Raw genomic sequence first — 23,393 nt, 5'->3', positions numbered from 1 at the left:
TGCTCTGTGCCAAAGATGTCGGCGTGTTAAAGACAGCAGCACTCAGTGTTTGAGTCCAGAAGAAGCCAGTTCCTCTAAAGTTATCACAGCCAAAATAAAAATCAGGATGTAGTCTTCATCAAAGACAGACAGACAGACAGGCAGGCAGGCAGGCAGGCAGGCAGGCAGGCAGACAGGCAGGCAGGCAGGCAGGCAGGCAGGCAGGCAGGCAGGCAGGCAGGCAGGCAGACAGGCAGGCAGGCAGGCAGAAAGACAGACAGGCAGGCAGGCAGGCAGGCAGACAGGCAGGCAGGCAGACAGACAGACAGACAGACAGGCAGGCAGGCAGACAGGCAGGCAGGCAGAAAGACAGACAGGCAGACAGGCAGACAGGCAGACAGGCAGACAGGCAGACAGGCAGAAAGACAGACAGGCAGACAGGCAGGCAGGCAGGCAGGCTGACTGACTGGAGGGTGAAGCGGTCTGTGATCACTAAGTGGAGGTCTGGTCTGGTCTGGTCTGGACTGGACTGGTCCTTCTGACCCGACTAGAGCTCCACTCATAGATCTACTGGCAGGCAGAAAAGGCCGACTGGAAGGCAAAGGCACGCACACACAAAGGCCGCTTTCAGCTGATCGCTGTGTCCTGTAAATGTGTGTGTTTAACAGTGTGTGAGTGTACAGCATAAACTGTGTGTGTGTGTGTGTGTGTGTGTGTGTGTGTGTGTGTGTGTGTGTGTGTGTGTGTGTGTGTGTGTGTGTGTGTGTGTGTGTGTGTGTGTGTGTGTGTGCGTGTGTGTGAGGTCAGACTCAGTTCAAATCATGGCTGGCGACAGAGTTCGCTCTGGTTCAGTCGAGCCATACTGGAGACTTTTCTGTGGCAACAACAAACAATGAAATCTGTTGGAGAGAGAGACGAACGTCCTGCAGACAGACAGGAAGACGGGGAGACAGATGGACAGGCAGACGGACAGACAGACAGAAAGACAGAGAGACAAATAAACAGGAGAGCAGAATGAGACCTGAAGTTTGCTCTGAGGCCACGAGTCAAGACAGATGTGAGAAGAGAGACGTGAGTGGAAACAGACACAGGAAACAGCTGACACACAACTGACCAATGACAGCTGGTCACAGTATGACTCACTATATGATTGGACAAAGAGAAAAACTGCCGTCCCGACCTCTGTCTCTAAAATCTAACGTCTTTCACACCTCTCTGCTTTAACTGCAAGCTCCAGTCTTTCCCCTCTTTTGCATTTTACTACAGGTGAAGTCACGACAGGTGTGTCTCCTGGACGTACCCGTTAGCCACGTTAGAGCACGGCTGACAATCATAAATGCATATGCAGAGAGTTTCGCCTCACACCTGTCTGCAGACTGTGAGCTCAGCCGATGACAGACAGCCGGCGTTTACGTCCACCGAGTGTCGGAAAGATGTTTCCTGAGTCACAGCGTAAAACCTGAGAAAAGCAACGTCGATCGATTTTCATTCCCATCATCATCATCATCATCATCATCATCATCATCATCATCTCAAACTGAGTCGTTCAAACTGGACTGAAAACCTGGAAAAGCCTTAGTTTCTTTAATGTGAACAGGACGTCGGCTTCAGGTGACGCAGGTAGAGTTAATGCAAGTAGAAGGAAGACTGAGGACGCCAGAGCAACCCCAGCACAAATCACATTACAGCCAGATAATCTTCCACATAATCTTCAGATGAATCAGTATATTTAGCTCTTCTGAAACATCTCAGGCTGAGGTTTTAATCGCATTATTCACATAAACAAAGTGCTGGACTGGAACACTGAGGGAGGTGACCCACATTCACAGCGTGCAGGCGGCATGTTCTCTGCTTACAGGCGATAACAGCAGGTAATAACACAGAAAGCAGAGGACCGAGAGCAAACAGCGCACAGCTTTTATTGGAGGATGATTTTATGCGTCTCACAGGCACAAAGCAGAGACGTCGAGGACAAAGACGAGAATCAACAGTGATGGAAAGAGACGGAGAGGGAGGGGCGGCGTCGGGGAGATGGAAAGACAATTTGATTTCCTCTCCGTCATCAGAGATGGGCGATATGGTCAGAACTGGATTAGCTCATCCCAAATAGAACAGGACAGGCTCTGAATGCCTGCGTGCTGCAGGAAGCATCCAGCATCAGCTCCACCCGAGTCGAGAGGATGTGTCTGTAACACGAGGAGAGACGTCCAGCGAGGAGGGACATCCAGCAAGGGACAACGTACAGAGAGGAGGGACGTCCAGCAAGGGACGACATACAGTGAGGAGGGACGTCCAGCGAGGTGGGACGTCCAGCAAGGGACGACATACAGTGAGGAGGGACGTCCAGCAAGGGACGACGTACAGAGAGGAGGGACGTCCAGCAAGGGACAACATACAGTGAGGAGGGACGTCCAGCGAGGAGGGACGTCCAGCAAGGGACGACGTACAGAGAGGAGGGACGTCCAGCAAGGGACGACATACAGTGAGGAGGGACGTCCAGCAAGGGACGACATACAGCGAGGAACGCCAACAGCGAGGAACGAAGTCCAACGAGGAACGATGAGGAACGATGAGGAACGATGAGGAACGATGAGGAACGATGAGGAACGATGAGGAAAGACGTACAGCGAGAAAGGAAGTTGGTGGAGACCAAACCAGAGCTCAGAAGACATCTGCCTTCACTAACAAACAGGAGAAGATGGAGCCAAGCGGACGCAGCATCATTCCAGCTGGGAGTGTTAATAAAGTGAGCTGATGCAGTAACACTAAGCACCAACCAGGAAACAATGAAACCCCCAGCCAATCAGAAGCTGGTGTTCTCTGCTGAAACAGTATAATATCTGATGAAGTGGCAGCTCATATCGTTCCTAACACCTCATTAGGGGGAGTCATTGCAGTCATGCTGCTGTCACGATAACATCCTCCATCAAAGGTGAGTTTCAGAGTTTTCTGTGGATCACAGAGGAAGCAATGAGGACTCATCAGCCACCAATAACAGCGTAGCAGAGTTCTGCATTGATGCTGCCAAATCAATCATTTCCTCTGTGGATTACGGAGCACACAGCGTGGACTGACTGCTTAACGCTCACTAACAGTCCCTCTGGAGATGTCTGCCTCCCTTCCTCTCAACGTCCCGATCACTCACTTCCTTTCCTCTGGCTCGGCCTCTTCAGCGCTGACAAACGGCTGTTTGTGAGTCGTATCAAAGCCGAGGAGGAGGAGGCTCGCCGCGGGAAAACGGATCCGTCGGGTTGTTCTTCACCGAGCCTTTGAGCTGATGAATCCACCGTTTCTCAAATTCAAAACGCTGGCTCGGGCTTTCCTGCCGCTCCCAAAGCATTTTATCATTACTCCTCTTTGTGGCTGCAGCTTTTTGATGAGAATCCAGTTTCATTAAAAGTCTCTGAGAAATGTCTGTGGCTTTAATCAAACTCTAATGGGAGCATTAATGGTGTTTGCCTTCCAGCTGCCAAAGCGCTGATTTGTTTGGGGCTCGCGGTCGGTGTTTTCACCCTCCTTTTATTCCCTTTTTGCTTGTGACTCCAATAAAAGCTGTTGGCAAACGATGAAAAATGCTATTAGGAGTAAAGTGAGAGAAGGAAACAGATGACCATGAGGAGAAAATGGAAGCAAAATAAAGATCAGTGAAAAGTCTCGTCAGCTGGCAGGAAGACATGTTTAATTGTTTCCACTGTGGCTAAAACTGCAGTTTGCTGAACGGAACAATAAGTCCATGAAAACAGAAAGAGCACGGAGTGAACTGCAGTGGATTAGAATCACAGAGTGAGGTGGGAGATGAAATATCCACTGTGTCCTCTGTAACTCACTCATTGCTCCACTCAGCATTTTAAACTCGGCAAATTTACAGGACGAGGTCTGTAAGACACGTCCTGCAGGACAAAGCCCAAAGAGAGACCTCCTCTGGGGGAGATAAAGGGAGGCGCAGAGGGAGAGCACGATGCAAAGACACTGCAGGAGGTGAATCTGAGCACGTCATTACCTCAACAGGAAGTGACACCTCTGCATTTTTAATGGTGCAAATTGTTAAAATATAACAACATAGATAATGAGTGAGGAGCAGACGCTCTGCTGCCTGGAACATGACAGACGCTCACGATGAGCTCTCCATCTCCTGATGGCTCTGTCACCATACAGGTTCCCAACCTGACCGAGGTGTTGGTGTTGGCACGTTTTCATCTCTCAGATCGGCTCAAAGTCAAATTCTACACAGAAAAACTTAAAGTCCATGTGGCTCAGGACGGGAACCAGTGAGTCCTGTAGTGGAGATGGTTTTACTGGACAGAAGACTGACACAGCGGACTGAATCCTGCTGGTCTGCATCCTCTGCTGCTCTGAGAGTTAACGGATCTGATTCCCGACGTCTGAACGGCAAACAGCCTGCAGCTCACTTCACCTGACGCTTATCTAACGCAGAGCACAGCTGATCTGTGGGGACGCCTGCTCTCCAGAACACAGATTTTATCACTGTGGGCTTGAGGGAAGGTGAGAAAAACACCTCCAAACCCACAAAGGAGCTTCTACCTGCGCCTTGTCTTGCTGTTATTGTGTTTTATCACCTGTGTGCTGTTGCTGAGTTGTGAGTGAGGCTGGATCTCACAGAAACAGAGCTGCAGCGCTGAGACCTGAAACTCTCAAGGAACCAAAGAAGCCGTCAAATGTTTGCAGACGGCTTTTCTTTGATCGCAAAGTTTAGACTTTAAATCACAAGACTTTTGCACAGCTGCTCATGTCTTAAAATATCAAGTAAAACTCTTTGTAAAATAGTTAAAAGTAGTAGCAGAGAGTGAAGGAGGGGGAATTACTGTGAGTTTCAGGCAGAAAGTCACCTGAAGAAGTTAAACTGAGACCAAGAGAAGACTTTTATCATGTACAAATAGTGAGCTGTTAGCAGGCAGCAGCTGCCAAAGTAAAGTGAAGCATTGAATAAATGTGATGATTCGACAAGACGGAGGCAAAGTATCAGATTTCCATCAATAACATTTCCCTCTCGGACTCTCTGAAGCTCTGGATGAGCTGACTGCTGACACACCGAGCTCACTGATCCATATATAGGTCGCTATTGATCGGAAAAGGAGTGATCAATGCTGAGAGGAATGCTCCGGGATCCCGCTCAGAGACACTCTGGACCAGCTTTGGTGGTCACATGACATCAGAGACAGACGCAGTGACGACGCGGCTTATATGAGAGTAAATGATGTGACGGAGCGGATTCACCGAGTCACCGCGAGGACAAACTGAAGTCTGTGGAAAAGTCCAGCAGAGTCCAAACTAAATCACATTTGGTGCGTTCAGAGCAAAGATTACATGTCAGCTCACGACGACTGGTCCACTGAGACGAGCTGAGACGCTCGCTCGCCACCAAACTGCTGAAAAATGTCGTATTTTTGGTTTCAGGTCATGTGTTTCATGAAGTATCACTGTGTCTGAATCACGCCTGTTCTAATCCTGACTTGCAGCTCCTTCCTCTTCCTCTTTAATGCTGTAATATTAAACTATAAACTACATGAAATGGTATCTCAGACGCTGGATGAAGACACACACAGCGTCCTTAAGTCCTGCTCTCATTCAGGAAGCGTCACTGTGAAACTCACAGCTCGAACAGATGAACACTTCGCCTCATGAGTGCTTTTAAGGACTACTTGTGGAGTCTGGACAGCTCTCGGCGTCGCTGTGTGAGCGAGCTGAAGCAGGACGCATTAGCTCGCAGTGAGACTTAAACAAACCGGCGGACGCTTCTGAAATCGTTTCAGCTAAATGGGACAGAAATGAGAACAACAGGAGCTGAAAGCGTCTCGACCTGCACAGAAGGCAACGCGGTCGTTCTGCTGTCTGCAGGAAGAGGACAGAACTTACAATCAGGAAGTTAGCATTGACGTAGCGACATTAGCTCGCAGCATGACGCGACGAGCGGAGAGGAAACAGCGAGGGTCCTGCTGTGACGACGCTTCAGTAACAAACACTGCAAATGATGAATTAGGAAAATATGCTCTGACCTGATGAAACTCAGCAAATGTGGAATCAGTGAATTTCATTACGGCACCGACGAAGAAACTGAATTTTAGGAGGATGAGTGATGTCTGGCTGAGACTGAAGCACCCAGTGATGAATCACTGTTCACGGCCTTTAAGGTGGTCAGACTGTCGATCACACCGAGCTGAGATCTGATACGAGACAGACCACCTCCAGATGAGGTCTGGATGATCAGGTTGCTTCTTTTTGCATTCACACCTGAAATTTAAAGCCATAACGGTTATTGATTATTCTGCGTCCATCAAACGATTCACTGACTGGTCTTTAAAATGTCTCAGAGAAGGGAAAAGCGTCCAGCAACCAGCTCCGGTGGGTTTCCTCGTCCCAACAACAGGACAACACCTGAAGATATTCAGTTTACTCAGACGTCAGACAGTGAAAGCAGCACGTTGTCCCACCTGAGCAGCTGAAGTTTTTCAAAAAGTCATAAACAACTCTGTCAAAGTTGTCATCAATTTATTTCCTGTCTAACAATTAAAAACTCTTCTTCTGTGGTGCCTGACATCAGTGATTTAACAGGTGTGATCACATGTGCTCACAATCCGGCTCCAAAGAGCAGGAAGGCCTTTCTGCTGATAATTAATACCTTCAGCAGAGATCAATACATTAAAGCGTGATGGATGGCCGGCAGCACGAAGCTCAGGAGGAGACGGAGGAGGAGACAAAGGGAGACGTTCACAGAGTAATGGGATCTCCTCTGAAACTCGTGTGGTCGATGGAGATCACATATCTGCTGAATCTGACTGACCCCAGATCAGCGGCTGTAACTGGAGACCAGAGCTCCAGTTCAGCACATTTCTGCCAAACGCTTTCAGCCCGACACCCCCGCAGCCCGCCTGCAGGTGGACAGATGCTAACAGCTGACGGTAACACAGCACACAGAGGAACACGAGAACACAGCGGAGAACATCGACTGTTCTGCGTTCTGTCTTCTCAGTATGTGTCCTGAACGAGAAACCAGGACGTGATGGAGCGTCTGCTAACGCCGTCCACAACTTCTGCCAATGAAAAGGCAGAAAAGCTGGACTGAGCTGTTTGTTGTCTTCAGGACGTGATCAGAAGGTTCCTGCATCAACCGCGTGCACGACAGCGTCCATGAGACAAAGACAGAGACAAAGAGGACGGCGGCAGCAGGAAACAGAGGCCATGCAGCCCAGAGAGCGCGGAGCGAGCTGTAACCCTGTTAGCGTGATTGATGTCGGACATTAGGTTCAGACCAGAGGAGGCTGCTGGTCCACTCAGACCTCAAACCATACATCACCTCAGAGAAGACCGTCCCCGCTCCATTACTGAGCCGATAGCTCATTCTGCTAATTAACCACCATTCATTGGTGTTTGTGTTGTGCATGTGTGTGTGTGTTGTGTGTGTGTGTGTGTGTGTGTGCGTGTGTGTGAGTGTCTGCATGGACAAAAAGCTTGAAGGGGTGCTAATGAAACCAGGTCGAGCAGGTTCCTGAATAAGCCACCGCGCTGTCAATAATCCTCATCAAGCTCATCATGCAGACGGACACAGAGACGGACCGTTGACACGTGTCCACAGGCTGGACTTAAGTCATCTTCAGGAAAAGGACACTTTGGCTCATGATGCTATTTTATTGGGGCATCGCGGCTAAAACCAGACGTACGATAGCAATCAGTGATAATTACATATTATGAGGACAAAACTGAGCTTATTAAAACTGTGACCTGAATGTTTGACTCTGATCGATTTTTCATTATATCAATTGTTATTGTTATGTTTTACGGATGAAATAAAATCTATCAAAGAGCGAAGACTGACCAAGATTAATCTGAACAAGGTTCAGACTTAAACTCTTTTTAACACACTGAGGACAAACTGTGAGCTTTTTCTGTTAATGCTAAAAACAACGAGACTGCTGAGCTTCAGTTTTATCAGGAGTCATCAATAAGACCGTCGAGCACATCGTGACACACAGAGCAACCTTTCCTGAGTACAATCAGCTGATAATCAGCCTGATCAGCCAACAGATTAGATTAGAGCGGATTCAGATTTATTTGTCCTTCTGATAGTAAACTGTTTCCGTCTTTTGTAAAAACTCAGACTGCACAAATACATCGAACTGGACAGAAACCATCAAATCTGACAGACACCGTACACCCACTGCCACCGTAATCCATACAAACACACATTATTAGAATCAAATCAGTAACTGCCCACAGTGAATGAATGTCAGATCGTCGTCATGACTCAGCAGTTATCTAATGTTTCTGTGGTGGTGACAAAGCATTAAAAAACACACATGCAGTACTTCTCTGTGCTCTGCACCAAACTCCCTTTAAGAAACACGACATTTTAAATATCCTGTCATGCCCGCAGACACAAAGACGAGCTAAAGAGCGTCGTATGTTGACTATCCTCTTGTCAATTCGGCATCAGTATAATCCATAAAGACAAACTGTGTTCTGTTTGACAGATTTTGGATGTTGTGGCCTCATTTCACGACCGGCACTGCAGCCAGACTGGATTCATTTGTTCACACGCGTTCACACACTCACATAAATCAGCAAATCAACTCTGACATCCTGCACCGTGTTTGAGCAAAGCACGAAAACGCTGGTTTATTCCAAGAAAAGCACGATGCTGTTCATCAGGGAAGCTCGTGTTCAGACAAAGACTTTCTACTCATTTTCATTCCAACAGGACACTTTAAGATTTTCTACAGTTTACAATAAACTGGTGGAGAAGAGCTGGAAACACTGGTCCACTGACAGAAAGTGAAGGGAGAAGACAGAAGAGATGCTGGCGATCCCATAAGTCCTTCTGGGTCCCAAACGATGGCGTCTCCACGCCTCCAGACAATCTCCAAAAGCTCTTTTTGAAAAGTGAATAAACAAAAATAACGAGTCCTGTTAAAAGCCTCGACTTCAAACACAGACGCAGCGACGCGCTCGTGTTTCTGGAGGTTCACCAGAGGCTGACAAAGTGCGTGTGTGTGTGTGCGTGTGTGTGTGTGTGTGCAGTACAATAATACACCCCCGCCCCCCCGCTGTCACACTCTGCTCTCTGTAAGATACCAAACACACACTCGTCTCAAAGTGCAAATGAGGAAAACAAAGCGTTCAAAACATTATTAAGCAGAGCTCCCAGGGTGTGAGGACACACACACACACACACACACACAGTCTTTAGTTCTATCTTTAAGGCCTGTTATTGTCCACATTCGCTGCTTCTCTCGCCTTTGTTTCCCACCCAAGCATGACACACGTCACAGATAAGAGGTGTAAACAAGGAAAACACACAATCCCACCTGAAAGAGACCCCACTCACACCTGGTCTTAAAGTCACGCGTCATCCGGAGGAGGAAAATATGCTAATCATTATTAATAATTAATAATTTGTCCTAGAGGGTGTTTCAAAATACAAGGATGAGAGGAATGGAGGAACACACACACACACACACACACATAAACACACACACATATACACACACACACACACATGCACACGCGCATGCACATTGAGGCTCAAGCCAATGAAATCTTCAATAATTACAACAGACATATTCCACTTCCTGTTCTGATTGACAGGAGGAAGTTCCGCCTCGCTTGACCTCACTAATCAATCTGTGCACGCAATGAATCCAGCTGTCAATCAATGGCTCAAGCCCAGTGCTGCTTATCAAGGACAGGCAGAGATAAGTGTGTGTGTGTGTGTGTGCGTGTGTGTGTGTGTGTGTGTGTGTGTGTGTGTGTGTGTGTGTGTGTGTGTGTGTGTGTGTGTGTGTGTGTCTAATAAATAAAACACTAACCACTGAGAGCTGTCTGAGTGCGTCTGGACTGAAGGATTTGTGTGTGAGATCAATAAGAAGTGTGTCCTCCCTAAATAAGTGTCTGTGTGCGGCCACGTTTTTGTTACCTACTGGGGACTTTTTCCAGTATTGACACAGGACAGGAAGTCCTCGTGGGGACCAACGCTCTGTCCTAATGAGGACAAATGTCCTTTCTGTGGCCCTGGTTAAAGTTAGGGTTAGAGTTTGCGATTGGCTGACCACAATCAATGGAGGTCAATGCAATAGCTGCACAAACATGTGTGTGCCTGTGTGTGCGCATGTGTGTGTGTGTGTGTGTGTGTGTGTGTGTGTGTGTGTGTATAAACAGTGTGTCCTGCTGTTTGCACTGGGTCTCATTCAGAGATTTAATTACCTGGAAAGAGGAAAAAAGAAAGATTCAGGTGGAGGAAGAGGAGGGCTGCAGAGGGAAAGGAGGAAGAGCTGCAGGTTAACAAACAAACACACACACACACACACACACACACACACACACACACACACACACACACACACACACACATACACACATACACACAGCCAACATGAAATTCCCGTCACGGACACTTTCAGACACCAGAATCACAAAAGAGTGAAAAGTAATCAGAGAGACAGAGAGACACAAACAGTGAATGGATGCGTGTGTGTGTGTGTGTGTGTGTGTGTGACAGTCCATGGAACAACAATCCATCATCAGACCACAGCACAGTTATTGTTCTCCAGAGAAAAAGAGAGAAATCAACAGAAACTTGGACCAAAAGTCTCCAACAGAAGACATGTGACAGAGGACACAACGGCTGGGGGCGGGGCTTTCTCTGATTGGTCTGTTTGTCGAAGTGAGAAATGTCGTCTCAGGCCAGACTCCAAACCACACGGTGCATTTCTACACGATACATCTCAGTTTTGTTCTAATGCGTGGACAGAATTGTATTATGCATGAGAAATGGGTCAGCCGGATATAAATATTTGATCACGAGGTTTCATGCAGAACATTTGCATCAATAAACTATAACTGCAGTGAGGATCGCGGTGGTGGTGTTGCAGTCTGCAGATGAGAGCGCCTGCTCGAAACGTGGAGGAATAATCAAAGGTCTGATTTTTAAATACATGAGCAACGAGATCTCAGCACGAAACACGAGCGGTCGATCGACGGGTCAGTCTAACAACGAGCCGACGGAGATTTGATCATCAATAAACAGCACATTCTCAGGTTCCAGCTCCTCGGAGGCGGAGCTTTTCTCTGGTTTACATCGGAGTGAAATGAAGAACACACACCTGCAGACGACAGCGTGGGCTCTGGGAACACAACGTTCAGTCATTTCACAGATTAAACGTCCATCGAGCGACTCGACCAGTGGCCACACAGACGCGACGCACACCCGGCATGATGTATTTGTGGTCTGGGAATCAAAGTGCACTGCCATCCTGAACGCCGCGCTGGACGGCGGGTGGTGTGCAGCGCCGTCATGGATGCACGGTTCAGAGTGTGTGAGAACAAACCTGCAGTAATGAGTGAATGAACCGGCACTGAGCGCGCTCTTAAACACTCTGGATAAACTGGGAAAGGTCCTAAAGCAGAACGCAGCCCCTAATCAAACCCTGCCAGAGGGCTGTTTGTGTGAGCGCTGTACAAATGTGTGTATACATGTGTACTCCTGTACTCTGACCGTGTACTCTGCTGGAGTAAACAGAGGAGAGAGCGAAGCAGAGGCCTGTGGGGATCCACAGAGCGCAGCCATGTTTTATCTGCACTCTGCTTTTATCTGCTGCATGGGAATAAATAAAGCCTGCATTACACACACACACACACACACACACACACACACACACACACACACACACACACACACACACACACACACACACACACACACACACACACACACACACACACACACACACACACACACAGAGAGTTCAGGGCGAAACCGAGCTCGCCTTGCTGAACACAAACACACTCCTGAAGTTAATCAAAGTGAGCAACTGAGGCTCGATAGAGCTATTGATTAGCACAGGAGGCTCAGAGCTGAGCAGACAGAGGAAGAGCGAGGAAGAGCGAGGAAGAACGAGGAAGAACGAGGAAGAGCGAGGAAGAGCGAGGAAGATTGAGGAAGAACGAGGAAGAACGAGGAAGAGCGAGGAAGAACGAGGAAGATTGAGGAAGAACGAGGAAGAACAAGGTGAGTGAGTCATCTCACACATTCACATCTCTGAACGGCTGACAGTTACCAAGGTGACAAGGACACCGTGTTTCTGCCAAGTTTGTGTGTGGCCGAGTGCATTAGTGTGTGTCTGTACAATCAGTGTGTGGGTGCGTGCATGTGCTTGTGTGTGTTCGTGCAGGATCAGGGTCTTTGCAGTGAACAGTGAAGGATAACAGGAGTCTCTGTACGACACATCGTGGACTGCAGCTCACTGCTTGTATGTACGCCACAAACCATGCAAGCCGACACTTTAGCAGGCTAACTAAGCTAGCTGCTGTCAGCCACCTGTCCAATAGAAAAAGAGCCATGAACATGCTATATGTTAGCATGTGTCCTGGCAACTGCTAGCCTGTTGACATGTTAATAAATGAGATGCCACCCATTGTTATCAACATGCTACCTGTCACAGTGTGCAGCCAGCAGAGTTTAAACTCCGTCTAATCTGTCCTGTAAATGAATTTAAGCTGTGAACAACATGAAGTTTGTTAGCAGCAACACAGTGACAACCTGAAACTACAGGTACAAACACAGCACACCTTTGGTCTCACCTTCAGCTGAAGACCCCACAGCAAAATCATTGGCCAATCAGTGCACTTAGCTGCTGGACCATTGACTGCAACACCAGACAAACTAATGACCGTTATGATCCTATAAATAATTGTATGTTTCAGTCAGATTTCATTCCGGCGCGCCCTTCCACATTCACTCTCTCCTAAATGTCTTCACAAGGCAGAGCGGCAGAACAAACGGACGACGTTTCGCCTGAGAGAGAAAAACTTCTAATTTCCACTTGAAGCGTCTCCTCTCAGCTGTGAAGAACCGACACAGAAAGACCCAAAATAAAACCTCTTTATGCCGGCTAATTATTTCAGAGAAATTAGCTGCCTGCAGCCTCGACTGATGTTGTGCTTTGTTTTCCCTCCGAGCGTCTCGAACGCAGACGCTTCGTTTTCATGGTCTGTCCCTAATTGCTGTCTGCAGTCAGTCATGCTGGATGTCACCGCGGGAGACAACTCTGCATGAGAAAGTGTCTGCGGGTGTGTGTGCATGTGTGTGAGTGAGGGTGTGTGTGTGAGTGAGTGAGGGTGTGTGTATTGGTGTGTAATTAACTCAATATAGTCAAACATCAAGTGGAAGCAAATGAACCAGTAAACCTGATTCTGGGGTGCGTGTGTGTGTGTGTGTGCGTGCGTGTGTGTGTGTGTGTGCGTGCGTGCGTGCGTGTGTGTGTTTCTGGGGCTGATTGTCAGGAGCAGGCAGGAGGTAATTAGTCAAACACAGTCCAACTGAAAAGAAAGAAGGACGACGATGAGAAAGCGAACGACCCATCTGACTTCTTCCTGTTAGCTGCAGAGCAGTGGAACATCAGCGGGGATGGAAATGGAGTCAGGTTAATATTTTCACGCACACACACACACACACACACACGCACTGCAGAACAACACATCCTGCATCCATCCATCCTGGACGGCTAGAATCTCTTTGCTGCTAACGAGGCAGGAGGTGAAAGCAAAAGTGTGAGGAAATAAAGAAAAGCAGGAGAAAAAGAGGTGGAGAAGAAGTGAAGAGTTAACACATGAGGCCAGAAAGAACGAGTGAGCGATGACAAAAACGAACAGAAAGCGAGAGAGGATGTGGAAGCGCTGGCAGATCAGCGGAGGAGGCTGGCGGTAATTACAGGTTCGGCGGCGGCTGACCGCTGACTCGAGGGCTCCTGCGCTGTTGAATACACTCCTCACATTTTCAGCCAATTAAAGTCCGTCACTGTGAGGAGAAACTGGAAAGGCCGCGGCGGTGACGAATGAGGAGAGAGGAGCGGCAGATAGAGCCGAGGGCTGCAGGGAGCCCAACGCCGGCTCAATCCTGCAAAACGGGAGCGTCTGCTATGAGATCACCCCCTGAAAGAAGAGCCGTCACTACGCCTGACCGCTGTGTGTTTCACTTATTTATTAGCCCATTTAAATGCTGTAATTAAGGACGCATCCTAAAAAGAAAACAGGACTTTACAGCCTCTTCAGCATTACCAGTAACTGCACTGAGCAGTTTTAAAGTGAAGTCACTGGCAGTAAAGGGCTGTGCTGCTCATGCAGATCAAAACGTCCTTCAGTCATGAACGACCTGATCAAATCATCACACGATAACACATCTGACCTGATGTTTGATTCACTGCGCAGCCCTGCTCAAAGAACAAGCTCATAAGAATCAGGTTACGCAACAGGAAGTGCCGTGTTTTTGACGTTGAAAAAGACATTTAAATGTCCAGCACTGATCCCTGAGCCTGAAGGACGAACGGAGGGGTGCAGAGACACAGAAGCAGAGAGTGCTGCTGTTTGTTTGAGTGACAGTGAAAGTTTAAGATATGCAGAAACGCAGGAAAACGCTGACTCGGCCTCCTTCCTCTGACAGAGCAGACAGAGCCGCTCACTTCACCTCCAGCTCTAATTTCATCCACCCGCCTCCGCCCTCGCCTCAGCCCTTCTAGCCCCTGTGTGAGTTTTGTTATTACACTCGGGTTGATTTATTCATTCTGTCCATCACGGTGCTGCTCTCTCCCCTCATCCCTCCCTCTGCATAATGTTTTCCATCTCATCTCCGGACGCTCCGCCGGAGTTGTCGGATCTCTTGTCTGCTGGGGTGTGAGGTGTGAGACGGGGAGTCAGACCTGTGACCTCCCTGGATCCCTCCCTGCCCTTCACATTTGACGGAGGAGCAAACAAAACAGAAACCTGCTCACATTCAGGAAGCGTATCACTGCTCCCCGCTAACAAACAGCTGGGACTGACACGAACACCATCTCCATCCCGGTTGCTGATAAATGAAGTGCGGAGGAGCTCGCTGAACAGGACCGCAGACACCACGGCAACCATCCCAGAATACTAGCCGTCTACGTGATGGTTAATCAACAGCCAGTCAAAGCCCTCAGGCGCCATCGCTGACAAGCTCAACAGCAAGTTACACTTCGGTTACCGCAAGCAGTGAATCTCATGACTCTGATGTCAGGTGGTCATGTGACTTCAGGTGTGACACACCTGAGGTCTGACCTCTGAGCCACAGCAGGTACATGCTGCTCAGTTTCCTCCTTTAGGGCTTTCTTGGTTTCATTCATACTTTACTGGAGTTCCTCCAGGGAGCGTCATGGGTCCTCATGTCTTTCCATCCATCATAATCTCTGTTACGCTGATGACACACAGCTGTCTGTCTCCATGTCTCCCAGCTCGTTAACAGCCTGGACTTTGTCTCCATCTGTGAGGGTTTTAATTCATTATATCTTCTGGTACTTCTGAATCTTGATGTGTTATTTATTCTATGGTTTAGGAAAGTCCTTGTTTAAAGGTACATTTAGGTAAACCTGTTATATGATTGTTAGAAATTGTATTCAAGATTAAAATAAATAAAAACTGCTTGTATTGCAGGTGTCAGTATTTTTCTTTCAGAGAAACCACTCGTCTCTCAGCCGGACCTCCAGCTCAGCTCACCTCTACGCTTCAATCCACCAACACATCGAGTGACTCCACTCAAGCTAAAGCTTTTTCCTCTCAACTTAAAGAGGATCAGGAGATGAAAGCAGAGGAACAGTGAAGACGACAGAGGCAGAAAATGGCAGCAACAATTCAGAGAGAAAGAGAAATTGAAATAAAAAGGATAAAGGAGGCGAAGACGACGGCCAAAGAGGAAGTGAGAAGGAGAAAAAGCTCTGAAAACACGTCCAACCAGCAGGTGAGTTCACGTTTCTCAAAGCTCTGTCTAAAACCTGAGGGGATTAGACAGGAAAGAGACGCATGAAATGTCTCATCCATTTGGGAAAAGCTCGTCTTGGTCTTACAGATTAACGCACTGAACACACACTCTGAATTAATCTGAGCGTGAAGGACGAAACAGGCTCTGCTGCGTTCGTATACGAGGGACGATGGGACCAATCAGGCTCTGATTAACAGGTGGCATCAGTCTGATCAGTGGAAGAGACGAGCGATTAGAAAATAGGAGCAAAGCAACACGTTCCACCATCTTTACTTCACCTCCTGTGTTTGAAGGCGCAGCTCGCACACATCACCCAAACACTGCTAGAGGGAGGGATCTCATCCACAGATGTCCCACAACATGGACACACAGAGCAAACGTCTGCATCTGCACGGACACTCGCAGAGACACTCGCAGAGACATGAGAGACAGCCCGTCATACCAACAGCAGATTCTTCTGTTATCACATCTCATCTTACAGCAGGAGTTTGGTTTTCCTTCAAAAACCACAGCGAACCTGAAAAACCTCAACTGATAAACAGCTGAGAATGTGAAGTAAATGAGTGTGTGTGTGTGTGTGTGTGTGTGTGTGTGTGTGTGTGTGTGTGTGTGTGTGTGTGTGTGCTTGTGTGTGTGTACAGCACATTGTAGGTGGCTGCATGTGTGTCCTGCTGTTTCTCTGCAGGTGAAGTCAGAACAGAACAGGACACAGTTTCCTTCTTTAGCTGTGAATCACGCTCATGACAAGGACGACTGACAGCCTGCGGCAAGAAGAAGAGGTGTGTGTGTGTGTGTGTGTGTGTGTGTGTGTGTGTGCGCATGTCACAGAGAGAGCGAGCCAAGTGAATGTGAAAATAAGCCAGAGAGGCTTCATGCAGATATGCAGAAGATAAGCAGCATGACTGACACACACACACACACACACACACACACACACACACACACACACACACACACACACACACACACACACACACACACACACACACACACACACACACACACACTGTGCTTTGTGTTCACCATCTCCTCTGAGAGAGTCCAACCTTCAGCGTGAGTCATCCTCACTGTCTCTGGCCTCAGAGCACCTCTGCTGAGCTTTCCACCACAAACACACCGTGCAGTCAGAGAGGAACACGGAAGACGGTTCACTGGATCCATTTTCATCTTCATCCTCCTTCAGCATCACGCCTCAGAGGTCAGGGGTCACGTGGAGCGAGTGTCCAAGAGGACACAGTTCAGGTTAGCCCGCTGCTAATGCTAATGATGATGGCGCATGGAGAACAGATGCAGGGCGTCACATCCATCCATCCATCACTCGAGCTGATGATCAGCGCTCAGCGGGCGGACATGACGCTCCACCTGAAACACCTCCAAATGCACAGCAGGGTGCAGATGTTAGAGATTCATTTTAGATAATCTCCGTTAAAACCGCCTCGATGTCTGCGTAGGAAAAACAATCAGCGGTGGATCTCGTCCATCCTCTGATGTCGAAGTCTGTCGGACACGGCGGAGGAGAGCCGGTACGAGCGCAGTAATTATTCAACATGTCCTCATGTATATTTGAGCGGCAGCTGCGTCAGCCTGGTCCTCCACAGCCCGATGGACGCTGAGGTCACTGAGGCCGAGGCCTGACGTCTGCAGACAGCAGGTGCACCTCACAAAGAGCTGCCTCCACGCTGGATGCATGAGCACTGCTCAGCGCTGGCCAGGCGTTATCCATCTCCTCGTCTGCACTGATGAACATCATGCAAGGAATAGTTTGTCTCATATTTCTAAGAAGAAACCATAAAACAAGATAGAACGTCTTCATTAGCGAGCTTTGGAGGTCCAGCAGGACCACGCTCGTCCCTCTGCTGCCTGTCTGCAGCTCATTTTACAACATCCATCCGACAAACACACAAGCTGCTGACAAAAGTCTGAAGTCTCATGTTTAACATCATCTCCAAGACATGCAGACATCATCGTCTGTCATTACAAATAAACATCTGGTTAATGCAGTTTTACACGGACACTGCGTGACTTCTGCGAGGACGACATGAGAAAAAAAAGATAATAAATGAGTAAATACAATAAAAACATATGAATGCATTGATTGACGCCTCAATTCATCCAGCGAGATAAACTTTGGGATGATGATCAGATTTAAGGATTCATTTTGGTCTTTTATCTCCAAACATTAGAGTGTTCCTTTAACATAAAGACGAGCCGCCGTCTCTCAGTGTGAGGACAGGAAGTGTGTGGATGACCTCCGGCGGACTGACGAGAGCTTTGTCTCTTCACCAGAACGTGGTCGTGATCTCATTTCGACCCTCGTGTGTGCGTCTCGCTGTTTTTAATGACGATGAAAAAACGTGAGCACCGGCTGCGACAATGCAGCAGCACTCTGCTTTCATGTCCAGCTCCGTATCCCCCTTCCAGCACAGTATTTCATGTCCCTCTCCCTCCAAAACAAATGCTAATGCTATGCTAATCTGATTGTGTCGCTGCAGAGATTCACCTCTTCAAGCTGCTCCGTCAGAGAAAGGACCGAGCTCTCAAAGACACTCAGACAAAGACCATCATTTTCTGTCTTTTTTAGCCCTGTGTGTCCGTCCACACACTGGCCAAGAGCTGAGCATTCAGGCCAGTTTCACTGGAAACACACGCACGCACGCACGCACACACACACACACCACCTGGCACTTGCAGGGGTTACCAGGCAATGGCTGGTTGTTAGCCTGGGAACACACACATGCACTTAAACAGAAGTGTGTCAGAGGGAGAGGAGGCAGGAGCGAGCAGACCCTCGTCCATTAGCCGAGAGGCAAACACCATCTGGACGTCCACAAATGTTTTCCCAACACACACACACACACACTCCATGAGCTCCATTCATTTCACTTAATAACGTGCACAGGGACACGTTAACGACTCAGGTGCTAACGACACAGACTGAGAGGGACCCCGGGGGGGGGGCTTTTCTGTCCATTAACATCTTTGGTGGAGAAATAATCCTCCTCCTGCAGCCGCCAGAGGTTTACCAGCGACGCCACGTCAGCTCGAGCCAGGTGACATCAGCTTTTACTGTGCAGCAACACGTCGGCGCCGCTCCACCTTTTCACGACCTCCGTCACCTTTCAGTCCAGTGCGACGGAGCTCGACAGCATCCGACAGGTGGTTTAACCCGACGCCTCAACAGTCACTCAGTCACCACTTCATCATTTACACATCAGCACAGCCGTCCTGCCATGAACTGCACCTTCACTGAGGTTATAATGCTCAGGTGTTAGTGTCAAACATGTCAAATGTCCTGTCACTTCACGTCCATTTCAGTCTTCATTCACTTTTTCTGTTTTCATGTCCACTCTGTCTTCTCTCGGTCTTCTCTTTCTTTCTTGTAAAGCAATGAAAGGTGTTCCACAAACAAAGTTTATCATTATTATTATTATCAAACCAACACCAGAAACTCATCTTAAGCTTTATAAAGGTAGAATTTAGCTGTTGGACTGCATTAGATGGCACAGGTGTGCCTAATAAAGTGGCCACTGAGTGCAAACGTGGATGTGAAAGGGACCTGTGGTTGTAAGACTGTTTTTAACTGACACTAACATGAACGATCACTGATGATAACAAAGAAAAGCTGAACCGTGACAGACGTTAAATCAGGTCTAAAAATGAGAAAAATGGTGAAGCAGATTTCTAAGAATGAGCAGATCGTACAGAAATCGGCCTCGATGAAACACTGCACTTCATAAAATATGAGACAAAAGATAAAAAGGAAGGTGGCAAACACAACGAGTGAGCCGGAGGGGCTCAGGTGTTCCTCCTAAATCCTCATGTAAGTCGATTCAGAGCACAGACGAGCTTTAAGCCCGGCAATATGAAAACCGTGACAGCCGTGACCCTGAGCAGCAGCACGGGAGTGAAATACGACGTGGATGAATGATGTTTACCAAGAAGCAGAGAGAGTGAAGCAGAGTCAGACAGAGTGTGCAGAGAAAAGCATTCAGAAAGTCGCCTTGAGGAACATAATAACCTGCTATTATTCGCTCGACAGGACGAACTCTGCAGATCACATTTTCTCTTTACATTCAGGCTCCGAGCTGCTGCTGCTGCATCGAGCGGCACCTCTGAGGGAGGGAGGAGGAGACGAAGATGATGAAGACGATGGAGTCATTCCCACGAGCACAGGGACGAAGAGGCATCCTCATCCCCAGCACAGTGCTTACAGGCTGTCTGTGCACGGCGTGTCGACATGAGACCACGAGGAACAATTCAAAGTGCGTGAGACACACGACATTAACGAGTCTTCATAACACACACACCTGTGCACACAGCTGCCACAGCGCCTCACAGGTATGACGCAGAGATGCTGTTCACATTGAACACTGACGCCATCTGCTGGCGGCGTTCCACTGGATCAGCTGCTGAATGTGAACACAGGCTGACGTTGAACTACTTCATGTCAGAGTATTTTACTGCACTTCAAACCTTTTCTTTGTGTGTGTGCTGCGCTCTTTCATTCCCTGTAAACTGAGGACTGTGTATGTTTATGTATGTTCAGATGTGAAAAAGCTGAGTTTGGCTCAGTTTTCACATTTTATTTACAGGTTTACAGCACAATGTGTGAGCTTGGGATTTGATTATTTCAGAATTACCATCAGTTGGTAAGTTTAGGCTCTACTTTAGAGCCATAAGATGTACTGCACACGTTCTGACTGAGCCACTGGAGGGTGAGGGTGAAGCAGATCGGACGCTGATATGATCTGACATTTGTGATGTTTGAGGATAAATGATTACCTTGGTAATTAATTCATCGTTAAGGTCATTTAACGAGTAAAATCAGCCTCTGAAATCGGGAGGGTTTTCTCATTTTTCTGTCTGTACCTTTCAGAATATTTAAATTTTGGTCTCTAATTTATTTTTTGGACATTTTCTGTTTAATAGTTGCAAACCTACAGGCAGCTAGAAAGAAAGAGGGATGAAAAGAAGAAAGAAAGATGGAGAGAAAGAGAGAGAAAGAAAGTACCTTTATGGCTCTGAGTAATCCACAGGGAGCCTGAATTAATTCTGTATTTAGTTTTGTGAGTGAACGTCCAAAGGAGAAATCTTACAATTCCCTCTGCAGCCAGCAGGGGTCAGATTAGAGCACACACACACATGCGCACGCATGCGCGCGCACACACACACACACACACACACACACACTGCAGAGCTGCATTCATCACATGGGCTCAGCTCTGCACTGTGCTGCATCTTGACCCGACACACTCACAAGCACACACACACGCATACACTAAAGTACACATCACACACACTTCTGCTCCATTTGTTCCTCTCAGCAGTGAGCAAACAAGTGTTAGTGTGGCTAAATGCTCCTGTGTGTGTGTGTGTGTGTGCTGTGTGTGTGCTGTGTGTGTGTGTGTGTGTGTGTGTGTGTGTGTGTGTGTGTGTGTGTGTGTGTGCGTGTGTGCGTGCGTGCTGTGCGTGTGGCGCTGAAGCACTGAGTCATCCTCAGTCTGCCTCCCTGCATCCAGCTGGCAGAGCTTCAGCTCAGCAGACAGGATCCATACGGAGTCGCTCTGACTCACTGTGAGTCTGCAGATACTGACCACCTTTAACGCTTTGTTCACGGCCGGCAGCAAATCTGACGCCACACAAACCTTTTACCGCGAGCGAGGTGGCGTGTGTGTGTGACACACTGATGTGGTGCCAACCCAGCAGGGTCAGAACTTCTCCTGTTACGGACCATCATGGTGTTGGATCTACGCTCTGCTGTTCCATGAATGCAAACGTGGAAAGAGTGGACACAGAATGGCCCGTGTGGACGTGCAGAGTGTGTGTGTGGTGTGTGTGGACGTGCAGAGTGTGTGTGTGGTGTGTGTGGACGTGCAGAGTGTGTGTGTGGTGTGTGTGGACGTGCAGAGTGTGTGTGTGGTGTGTGTGCACTGACCAGGCCGGTGAGGGACGGAGCAGACTGTCCTAAGGCTTGGCTCCTCATGCGGACCAGGTTGTTCACCTCCCCTCCTCCTGCAGACGTTCCCCCGGTGGCCCCGGGCCCTCCGAAGCCTCCGGAGGGGCCCTGCCAGGCCAGCTGACTCACGCCGGCGTGCAGACTGCTGGACAGAGGCAGCAGCTGCTTACCTGTGAGGACGGGGGGGGGACTCATGTCAAACCCAACCAACCAGCTTCCCACTTGTCCCCTGTGGACCTCTCTGTGCTCAGCGATTCAGTCAGACCTGATGAAGATCTAATTGGTCTCCACCCTGAAAGTCTGGCTGCAGCACAGCTCACATTAATCAGCTGCAGCTGTCGAGGTCGTCCACCCAAAAGACAAAAGACACTCAGAGAACAAAAACAGCCTGTGCTGTTCTGGCAGAACTCTTTGACCCTCAAACTGAGGATGTTTCATCTCACTCTGAACCACTTTAAGATTCCAGTTTGCTAACTCGAAGATGAAAACTGTGTCAGGACGATCAGAGAAACAGAGCTGCGTTACCCGTCATGGCCATGCTGCTGCGTCTGGCCCAGCTCTCGTCCTGGCTCAGCTGTCGGTGCAGTTTGGACTTGGTGGCGGCGGTGGCTGCAGGCGACAGGTCGGGATTGCTCAGCTTCCTGAAGAGGAGAGGAGGGGGGGCCGCAAACTCCTTCTGGAGAGAGGACGGAGGGAGAAAAGAAAAAGAAATCATCAGACTTCCTGTCAGCTCATATTTTGAGCGTCGAGCTGCTCGCGCTGACGCTCTCTGACAGAACAGGTGAGTCACAGAGCTTTCAGGCGTCGTACAGGTGACCTCAAGTCTTCTTCATGCATGTTTTCATGCTGCACAGCTGCTGGTTTCTGTAACACTTCGCTGGCTGTAACAACTTAATTTCCCCTGCGTGGATCAATAAAGTTTATCTTAACTTACAGAGACAAGAAATTCAGTAAGAAACAAGCTTCTTGCAGAGGAACCAAACCACTCGACGACGCCCAGAGATTCAGTCCAAAACACACTCTGAATGTGCAGCAGCACCACACGCTCACACACACTTTGTCCTACTGCTGATGAAGAATCAGCCATAGCACACACAACACGCTGCATCTGCTGAAGCAGGTTTCAGTCCCAGGAGCTGCAGTCAGAGGCAGTGAGAGAGCGGGCTCAGAGCCAAAGTCGAGTCATAAAACACGACGCTAACCGCTCGCTGACACCACGTCTCCTCCTCACATGGCCACAACACACACACACACACACACACTCTAATGGTAGAACACACACATGTCTGAACAGAGCCCCGCACGTAAACACACCTGTGTTTCTCAGGGAGCAACAGGAGCAGTTAGCAGTTTAAGAGGCCCTCGGCGGGGCGACGGCGGCGCCGTCAGCTGCGAAACTCCGCTGAGGAGCGAGACGACGGTCGGACTCATAATTCAGTTTGTCAGCGTCATGAAGGAAAAGTTCCTCAACGCCCCCCAGCGCGCACACACACACACACACACACACACACACACACACACACACACACACACACACACACACACACACACACACACACACACACACACACTCACACACTCTCACACACACACACACATTCTGGAAGTCTGTGTGTGGGTTTCTGCTTCAAACCATTTTGGAAACATCTGCTGTTGCCATGGAAACAAGGCCTGCCT

The 23,393-nt window shown here is 48.6% G+C and overlaps 1 protein-coding gene across 6 annotated transcripts in view; it reads right to left on the bottom strand.

Moving 5' to 3' along the window:
• Positions 1-23,393, bottom strand: part of mast2 (microtubule associated serine/threonine kinase 2) — a 123,380-nt gene that overhangs the window by 74,455 nt on the left and 25,532 nt on the right. For 5 of the 6 annotated variants that reach the window (XM_070960137.1, XM_070960141.1, XM_070960142.1 and 2 more), the window contains exons 2-3: positions 22,242-22,392; positions 21,696-21,886 (exon numbers count right to left, since the gene is read on the bottom strand). In XM_070960137.1, coding sequence (XP_070816238.1) covers positions 21,696-21,886; positions 22,242-22,392 — 342 coding nt within the window. The remainder of the gene's footprint in view (positions 1-21,695; positions 21,887-22,241; positions 22,393-23,393) is intronic. The other variant, XM_070960138.1, reaches the window with a different exon arrangement.

Source organism: Chaetodon trifascialis, chromosome 4 (assembly GCF_039877785.1).
Source record: "Chaetodon trifascialis isolate fChaTrf1 chromosome 4, fChaTrf1.hap1, whole genome shotgun sequence".
Taxonomy (NCBI): domain Eukaryota; kingdom Metazoa; phylum Chordata; class Actinopteri; order Chaetodontiformes; family Chaetodontidae; genus Chaetodon; species Chaetodon trifascialis.
Note: the sequence above shows the minus strand (reverse complement) of the source record. Positions and strands in the feature narration are given on the sequence as shown.